This window comes from Vicia villosa, unplaced genomic scaffold (assembly GCF_029867415.1).
Source record: "Vicia villosa cultivar HV-30 ecotype Madison, WI unplaced genomic scaffold, Vvil1.0 ctg.000455F_1_1, whole genome shotgun sequence".
NCBI classification, from domain to species: domain Eukaryota; kingdom Viridiplantae; phylum Streptophyta; class Magnoliopsida; order Fabales; family Fabaceae; genus Vicia; species Vicia villosa.
The window spans coordinates 605,239-615,156 of NW_026705217.1; the positions used below are offsets into that span (position 1 = coordinate 605,239).

A 9,918-nucleotide genomic window follows, 5' to 3' on the forward strand; every position below is an offset into this window, starting at 1 on the left:
CAATCCAAAGGAGCATTGCAAAGCCATTGTTACAAGAAGTGGGAAAGAGGTGAATAGTGGTGTAAATGAAGAGGTTATAGTGGAAGATAAGGAGGAAGTAATAGTTGAAGATGAAGAGGAGGAAGTGATAGTTGAAAATGAGGGAGAAAAGAGTGAGGAGAAAGTGGAGGAAGAATTAGTGGAAAAAGAGCGAGAAGAAAAAGAAGAAAGAGAGAAAAATGACAAAAAAGTGAAGAGGAATAAAAAGAGAAATGAGAATGTGAGCACAATTCCTCTCCAACATCTACCTTACCCACATGTCCAATCAAGGAAGGAAGACGCAAGGCGCTGCGCTCGATTTATGGATATATTTAAACAACTTCACATAAATATTCCATTTTCTGAAGCATTGGAGCAAATGCCCAAATATGCAAAATTCATGAAGAATATGCTCACAAAGAAAAAGAAGTACACGGATGAAGAGACAATTGTGCTTGATGCTCATTGTAGTGCAATTATTCAAAAAACTCCCCCAAGAAAGGAAGCCGATCCGGGACGAGTCATTTTACCGATCACCATTGGAGGTAACTACATTAGTAATGGTTTGGTTGATTTAGGGTCTAGCATCAATTTAATACCTTTATCTGTTGTCAAGAGATTGGGGAACATTGAGATGAAACACACTAGGATAACTTTGCAACTAGCCGATAAGTCTATCATTTCACCATATGGAGTTGTACAAGACATGCTAGTAAAGGTGGACAAATTTTTGTTCCCGGTTGATTTTGTGGTAGTCGACATGGTGGAGGATCGTGATGTGCCATTAATACTTGGAAGACCATTCATGAAGACCACCCGAATGATGATTGATATTTATGATGGGATTATGAAAGTAAGGGTGCAAGATAAAGAGGTAATTTTTACTCTTTTTGAGTCTATGAAGCCTCCTAAGGATGAACATGACAACTTCCGAATCGATGATGAAAAAGGAGAAATCATTGAGGTGGCAAAAGAAATTTCACAAGGACAAGGAGAAGGCAAATCATGAGGGAAAGACTCATCACAAAAACTTTGAAGTTGGACAAATGGTGCTTGTGTGCAATTCAAGACTCAAGGTGTTTTCTAGTAAGTTAAAGTCAAAGTGGTCGGGGCCATTTGTTGTGAAAGAGGTGAGAAATTATGGAGCCATTGTGGTGGAGGACCCTAAAACACAAGAAAGATGGACTGTAAAGGAACAAAGACTCAAAGTCTACCACGATGGATAAGCAAGCCGCAATGGTGTGTCATTTCGCTTTGTCAATCCTTGATGCACCATCGAACCGTCGAGCTCGAACAACGTTAAACAAAGCGCTTGTTGGGAGGCAACCCAACGTCGTAAGTAAATTCTATTATGCCTTTTGAGTTTTGTTTTCATAGTTATTTGGTACTTGTTTTTGAAAGGAAGTGGAAGTTAAGTGTAAAAATTGGCAATTTTTAAAAATCCAAGTCTGTTTGCACCGCAATCATTGTTTGCACCTCGAATGGACCAAAAACAGTAGGTAAGCCAATTTTGCAAAGAAAATTTCATCCGTTTGCCCCGCGAACAGGTGATTGCGCCGCGAATGGACCAGAACAGAGAGTAAGCCAATTTTGCAAAGAAAATTTCATCTGTTTGCCTCGCGAACAGGTGTTTGCCCCGCAAACCCTGCAGTACAGAATTTTCACTTTCAAAAACAGTAACTTTTATTTTAACTTAATTTTTCTTTTATCACTTTTACCTTTTATTCTCACCTCTCTCATCTCACCCTACCACTCTCTCTCACTAAACTCTCATACCCTATCTTCACCCATATTCTTTGGAAGCTGAGTATGATGCATACGCTAATTGGCCTTTGGGCAGGCCACCTTTCATGGGGGATGCAGGAGGCAGCGGTACCAAAATGAGGACGACACAATGGAAGATGTGATCGGGACAGTTGGTGGCGGTGATGAAGAAGAAGATTGAAGTGGACTTGTAGCACTTTTGTAGTTTATTTTTATTTTATTTTAGTTTTAATTCTGTTTTGTTTTATTTATTTATGGTTGCACTTTTCAGTTCTTAATTGTGTACTCTAGGGTGGCTCTCGTTTCACTATTTGAACATCTTTAAAAATTGCATTTTTATTATTGTAGTTTAATTGTGTGTTTGGGTGGAAAGTGATTAGCCCAACTGTTCAAATTGTTTTTGTTTAATTGTTCTTGTTACAAAGAGAAGCTTGAGGAATCAATGGGCACGGACAAGAGTTGATGTTGTGAACACTTCAAGTGGCAATGATGAGAATCGGTATCAAGGAAAATTAAGGTACACTTTATCGCTCTCTAGACTTAACATGGTTAGTTGATGGTGTGTGCAAATTGCTTAGCATAAATTCCTTGAATAACATGTCATTTTTGAATCAAAATTTAGAACTTAACCAATTGTGAGGAAACTTTCCATTGTACACTAAATGCGGGATACCGGAATTTATTTCAACTCATTTTTATCATGCTAAACCATGCATTATTCTTGTTTGTGAAAAGTGTGAAAGTGATAGAGGCATTGTTTGAATTTGAGAAAAACCACTTGACCAAAAAGTTAAATCAATTAACCTTGTGAGGAGTGATTCTTAGTTAACCCCATTGAGCTTATATTAGGATTCATGTGATTATTGAAAATGTTTGGTAGATGAATCCTAATTTCTTTTGTTTCATTGGAACCTTCAACCACAATGGTTGCAATTTTGCCTTGTGCCTATGTCTATGTAGGGATCATTGTTGTATCTAATATGGTTTAAATCCTAAAGTTGGGGAGAGTTGATTGAAAAACAAAGGAAAAAGTGGTACTTATGAGTTTTGTGGTAATAAGAAAAGAACAACACATTTTGGAATTATGGGGCAAGAAAAAGAAATAAAATCGTTCCCGTTATGTGTTGTTGAAAAATAATGAAAAAGAAAAAGAAAAAGAAAGAAAAGGGGATTCAAGCAAGTGTTGTTGTTAAGTGAATTGATAGGAATGCTCCCTTAGGATAGTCGTTTTTGTTTAATTTCCCGCTAATAACACATTTTCTTTGTAACCCAAGCCACATTACAACCTATGAAAGCCCTCTTGATTCTCACTTTGTGCACAATTTTTGAACTTGTTATGGTGAACGCATGATTTGAGTTGTTGTTGATTTAAATGCCCGGATGAGTGAAAGTAAACCCTCTTGTATTCATCATTACTATGATGTGTGTGTAGGTTTGATTCAATTTTGACATGCCTTGTTGGAACTTCTTGATAATAATTTGCACTTTGCCATCATTCTTTCTCATGCTTTGTTTTAGCATTGTGGTGGGTGTACTTTAAAAGGACTTATACTTTTGAGTCATTTGAGTGTTCGGTTACCTTGTCATCGTTCTCTTGTTGTGTTGCTCTTGCTACTCTTGTGAATTTTTGTTTAGGGGCAAACAAAATGGTAAGTTGGGGAGAGTTGTTAGGGACCAAATAGTACTAATTTTCATATAATGTTTTTGGTCCTTTTAACCACTTTTTACTCAATAATCACACTTTTATTCATACAATTTAATAATTTTGCAATTTTGTTAGTTTTAGTTCATTTGAATTGTTATTTTACATGTTTGTTAGTTTTGTAGTGTTTTGAAAAGGTTTGAAGATCATGGAAAGGAAGAGGAATTACATGAAGACTTGGAATAGCAAAAGAAGTGTTGATGAAGCGAGTTTGCCCCGCAAACAACCTTTGCGCCGCCAACTGATGAGTGCTGAACAAGTTCAGTTTTGAATTGCAAATGATGTGGCAAAAGACTCAGTGATTGCCACGCAAACATTGTTTGCCCCGCAAACACTGCGCTGCAGAATTTGTTCTTTTACTTTGTTGCCACTTGTCATGAGAGAGGGGCTTATCTTTTGAAGATGAAAAGTTAGTACGAATTGGGGGTTATTTAGGGAGATAAAAAAGTGAAATTATAATATTCTATTCATTGTGAACCAAACATTGAAGCTAGGGTTTTGGGAGAGAAAGTTTGCAACTTTGTGAGAGATTGATGCTCATAGTTTCTTCTCCATTTATTTTGCTGTCAACCATGGTGATGAGTAGCTAAATCCTACTTTGACAAGATTGGAGGTAGTAGCTATCCTTGTTAACTATGTATTTTCTCTAGCACATTTGTATGAACTTCTTTGGTATTGAAATGGATGAATGTTGTTGTTTTATCTTTTATATTTAGATTTGATTTATGATTGAGAAATATATTTCAAGTCTTGGTCTACAACATTTTATCAAGTAGTGAATAAATGCTAGAGATAGATTTATTTGCCACTTTTCTATTTGTATCAAACAATCAAGATTAGTATATTGATAGGTAGAGTGAGAGATCATCTAAAGATTAATATATTAACTTTCACAACTTTGTTTAGACATAAACATTGTTGGGAGGATACTAGAGCATTTTACCACTATTGAAGTTATGCATTTGGTGTTAAAGTCACATGGAAGATAGGGGTAGTGAAACCAAACCAATCTTGTCACTCTTTTATCTTTGAACAAGTCTTATTTTATTGCTTACTTTATCTTTTGAATAGGAAAATAGAAACTCAACTCAAACCAACTTTGTTACAAATTGAACTTAAAGCGATAGTAACTATAGAACGGCGGTAATATCACCTAATCTTTGTGGATACGATACAAAAATATTTGCCTTGAATATACTATTCAACAACATCCCACAACTCGGGTGATCTACCTTGACAAACCCTAATGTTTACATCTTTTCAATACTTGGCTTGCACACTAAACTAGGTTACAAAGCTTCCTATTTATAACCTATTCCCAACAGGACTTGGGCCTACAAACACAACATTTTTTCTATTACAAAATAGCAGAAAACTTCAGCTAAAAGAAAGGTCTTTAATCATAAGTTTCCTAAATTATCTTCCTAATTAGAAACAAATTATTCTTCAATATTCTGACTTGATTCTCTTGACCTTAAAATCTGCGCCACATATGATTGCATAATATTCCATAGAATATTCTGCATCTATTGAATACACACTAAATCTTCACATTCAAGCTTAGTAGGCGCGATGTCATGAGTTTCTTCATATGGCATTTCATAAGACATATTGTCACAAAGCATGTCTTAACATTCCATAGAACATCTTGCTGTTGTACCTGTTTTGTTCATATTTATACTTGCAAGTTCTATACAGCTTATTACATATTGCTGCTACTATATTTTAGCCAAACATAAATGCCAATCACATGAATCAAGGCATTAACAAGAATTATATGATGTGTTCAAGTCGTGCTAAAGATAATGAGTTCATCTGGATCCCCAAGTGGTAATGCGTCGGTTTAGTGTTGGTAGTCCAAAGGAAGGGAAATCTACCTTGACTCTTAATGTCAAGTGTTGGCTTCTTATTTTGGTTAGATTGTTCTTTCTTTAGCTTTTGTTTTATGCTCTAGAATAGTCCCTTCATCTCCTCCCCTTCTTAGATTTTCAAAATATTCTCTCTTTTTCAAAACCTTCTTATATTTGCAAAATCTCTTTTAAAATCTTTCTTTAAAAATATCTTTTGCCCTTAGTGGCTATTCTTCAAAAGTTTAGACATGATTAATTGTTGTAGTGAGTTGCGATACCCCACGATTTTGATATTGATTGATATGATGGAATCTTTTCCACTTGAGAGAGATAGTGGCATACTTGTTGATTTTACCCAAGTTGGAGCCCTTCTCTCATTTGTGACGCAAAGAAACCATCTGTTCTCATGTTCAAGATTAATGGATGAGTATTTCTCTCCGACGATGATAAAGTGTATATTCCTTTTAAAAACCTTTTACCTTTTAAGTGGAACTACATTAGCTTTGACTTCTCCATTGCACCGAGGAGGTATGTAGGCACAAGATGTAATGTCTTGCCAAGCTTATTTTTAAAAATTAAACAAACCCTTTCTTTCACACACACAACACAGATTTTCAAAAAGGTTCCTGTGGAGTACCACAGATATGAGGGGTGCTTAAAAAGGTTTTAAGGTTGAAAAACGCACGAGCCAATTGTGAGAGGCCTAAGGTTGAAGTGAGCTGACCAAGATTGTCAAAATTGCTAAATTTGGCTAAGTGTTTTATGCATCTTTTTCCCCTACTTTGAATGAGTGTAAGTTTTGATTCAAGACACCAAATGAAACTTTTCCAAGCACATTGTAAAGCTTGCAAGTTCCTCTTTCCAAAGACACCAAGATTGTATCATAAAGGTCATAATCAGTTTTGCTATTCTTTAAATTACTCAAAATTAATTCAATGTGGCACACCTTTTTGCTCTTAAACATGTTTAGCAACCTTCCAGAAGGAGTTTAGTGCTTTGAAACTCTAGTTTTGGCTGCATTTTCAGTGAATTACAAGTCACACTTCTCTTGCTTCCACCTTCACACGAATTCACGCAATTCTTGATCATTTCACACGCTTTTTGATTCTACCAGCTTCCCTATAAATAGAGGATCACTCTCCTCTCATTTTCAAAGCTTAGAGAGCAAAAAAAACTCTATTGCAACTCACATTACCCTTCACTAAAATTGAGATTCGAATTCATTCTTTCCTTTGAATTCACTCAAAATTCTTTGTTGAGTTAGCTTCCTTGTTACTACCTGAAGCTAACTGAGCAAGAATTCAGCCTTAACTATCCCTGAATCAAGCACACGGACTCCATTTTTAGAGCTTCCAAGTTGAACTTCTACAGGTAGATTCCTTCATCAATTCATCTCAAATTTGTGGCTACAATGTAGCTCTCATCACTCTGATGCTTATGGTATGATTTATTGTTAACTGGAAGTGAGTTATGCTAGTTTATTTTCAAATCCCCTTTCAATTGATCTTCTAGTTTTTTCCAAAACGACTGAGCTACAATTTAAATAAATGCTTCGCGAGGGTATGGTTGTCTTCGTCTTGAAGAGACGAAGCGAATGGCATAGGTATGAGTTACTGATTTTACCATTTGTGGAGGTTGAGTTTGTAACGACCGTTTTTCTTGTAATTATTTATTTTATGTGTGTTATGTGAATTGATTGATACTTATGTGTTAATTGTGCATTTAATTGATTTTGTGTTATTTATTGAGTATTATAATCCAACTACATGCCACATCACAATGTCCTTGTTCTGGATATCTCTATCCCTGCAATTTTAATTAATTAGTATAATAATAATCAATCTTTACTAAGATCATTTAATTGCAAATTTACTGGTAAAGAAAAATTCATACTGTTTAGTCCAAACAGCCAAAGTATCATCACCACGACTATGATCAACATAAAGTCCACCCGCCCATTTCTCAGTTCTATTTTATGGTGTCACCCAAACATTGTAGTTTGTAAAAGCACCACGTATTTGTGGATAATCATCTTCTGTTAATAGTGGATGAGCTGGATTTGCTGGAATCAAACGATAACCGACTTTGTTTCCAACTGCAGTTTTAATGTTAGGATTAAGCACAACAAGTTCAGCTGGTGCAAGTCTAATTGTGATTTTTGCATCTGATTCAGTCTTAGCAGTTTGAGTTTCAGTTGTCCAATAACTCTTTCTCTTTGAACTTCCATCTCTGATTCTTACAGTCTTTAAACTTGTCTTCTCAAACGAGATGTCTACACCGTCGATATCAAAATCAAGATAGTAAATATTTTGAAACTTGATATCAAAATGGTTGGCACTGCTTCAATATCTCTATCATGATACTCAACAATTTTCTTAAGATCAAGATCCACAACTATTGTAATTCCACTAATAGGTCTCGTATAAATATTCACAGTACTTTCTTTCGTGAAGCAATTGACACTCACAGTTCTACTATTCTTTTCTTTTCCAAACCAACCCATACTGAAACTCAAACACACTATCTCAGAGAGATTCAGTCCTCTTTTGTTAACTGAAGCAATAAAAGGAGGATATTTTAATGGAAGTTCACTGGGAACCTCTAGTTCATCATTGGATATGAGAGGAAAACCATATCCATTATAAACATTGTAGGTGACAATGCTTCTCAACTCTAAATTAATTACTATCTCATGGGTCTGGCTATTGATGATAGCAACAACAAAGATTTTATGAGGGATTCTTACAAGAGTTGGGTAAGTTTCATATTTTAGGACAAGATCTTTTACAGGATCATCTAGGCCAATATAGTGGAAAAATAATTTGTTGTTTGAGAGGGGATATTTGTTTCGGACTATGGTTTGAACAGCTTGAAATTCTTCTTTAGTTAAAGGGTCAAGTGGATGTTGAAAATGCAATGTTGTAAAAGAAACTATTGCTTGGAATGACAAAAGTGTAAGAACAGAAAAAAGAGCAAGTTTCATGGTGGAAGCCATGGTGAGCTACAGCTAGCAGCTTCACTGGTGGCTTAATAAGTTTGTGTGAAATGTAATCTCTAAAAAAGTGACCTTATATGACAGATAATGCGAACTAGGGGTGTTTGCGGTGCGGTTTGGGCGGTTTTGACGAAAAAAATCATCCGAACCGCAAGAGAAAAAATCGTGCGGTTTAGTTTGGTTCGGTTGGCTTTTAAAAAAAATCCGAACCAAACCAAACCAAACTAATGCGGTTTGATTCGGTTCGGTTGGTTCGGTTTTTTATAAATATTTTATTGAACCATACATATACATATAGATGACAACATAACTTTGTATTTAGACATTCATACACTATCAAATAACAACAAAACTCGTCATATTTTGACAATAACTTTCTATTTAATTTATAAAAATTAAATTAGACAAAAGTGGAACAATAAACATAAAATAATAGTATAAAACAATATAAAAATTATTAGAATGAAACAGAAAAATAGAAGAGACGAGAGATTAGTGAAGGTGAAAAAGAAAAAACAAAAGAGTTGAATGATTAGAGAAGAAGATGTGCGATAAAAACGAAACTGAAATAGAGAACATTTGCATAGAAATGAGAAAGTGAAAAAGAAAGAATATAAGCGAGTAGAGATTATAGAAAAAGAGGGAAGATGTATGTGGCAAAGAATGCACGCTAATGCTATTAGAGATTTGAGAAGATCGGGATTAAAATCTTGTGTGTAAGGATGAGAAAATTGTTCGTAATCATAAGGTTAAGGTATTGTAAATTTAAGTTTGGGTTGGATGTGAGTTAAGTAAAAGTTAGGCGGTAACATAATGCGGTTTGATTCGGTTTGGTTCGGTTTACAAAATACAAACCGCAAACCAAACCGAACCGTGCGGTTTTGTTAAAAGATGATCCAAACTAATCCGAACCAAATGCGGTTTTTTGCGGTTTCAGTTTGGTTTGATTTGCGGTTTTCTATTGGGTTAGTTTGGTTTTGATCACCCCTAATGCGAACCCTTTATATTTAAGTTACTTTTATAAATATTTAAGTTCCTTTACGAGGAAAATTATTTTTAATAACCAATTTTTAAAAAATTTATGCATAAATAACTCATATTTCAAGAAAATTACCCCAATAATTATGCTTGGGGTGTTTTACAGGTAAGCGTCATTTCATATGGCGCCTCCTATTTTTTTCAAATTTTCTCACACACATGCGGATTTCACGTTACCTGCAGATTTACCTGCGAATTTACATGCGTATTTACATGCAGACCAAATATTAAAATATTCTGCAGATAAATTTGCAAGTAAAACCATAAGTAACACTAAATCCACAGATAAATTCGCAGATAACCGAAAAAAATTTTAAAAAATAGGAGGCGCCATATGGAAAGGCGCCTACGTGCGAAACACCCCAAACATGATTATTGGAATAATTTTCTTAAAATATGGATTAGATATGAATATATTTTTTTAGTTGCTATCGTGAATAGAGATAGAATCAATAAAAATCCTATCATTGTAGTCACGCATGTATTATCTTTTTGTACTATGACACTTAAATGTTACCAAAAAAAAATATTATAAAGAACGTCTAACACTT

The 9,918-nt window shown here is 34.9% G+C and overlaps 1 protein-coding gene and 1 pseudogene across 1 annotated transcript; one reads left to right on the plus strand and one right to left on the minus strand.

The window, feature by feature from the left end:
* The first annotated feature begins 427 nt into the window (after positions 1-427).
* Positions 428-1,027, plus strand: LOC131628460 (uncharacterized). The gene has a single exon (XM_058899301.1). The coding sequence runs from the start codon at positions 428-430 to the stop codon at positions 1,025-1,027; it is 600 nt and encodes a 199-aa protein (XP_058755284.1).
* Positions 1,028-7,085: 6,058 nt separating this feature from the next.
* LOC131628462 (primary amine oxidase-like) lies at positions 7,086-8,367 on the minus strand (annotated as a pseudogene).
* Positions 8,368-9,918: the final 1,551 nt, after the last annotated feature.

What these genes read in the sequence shown, in the direction of transcription:
- LOC131628460 (XM_058899301.1), top strand. Translation starts at nt 428, where the DNA reads ATGCTCACAAAGAAAAAGAAGTACACGGATGAAGAGACAATTGTGCTT.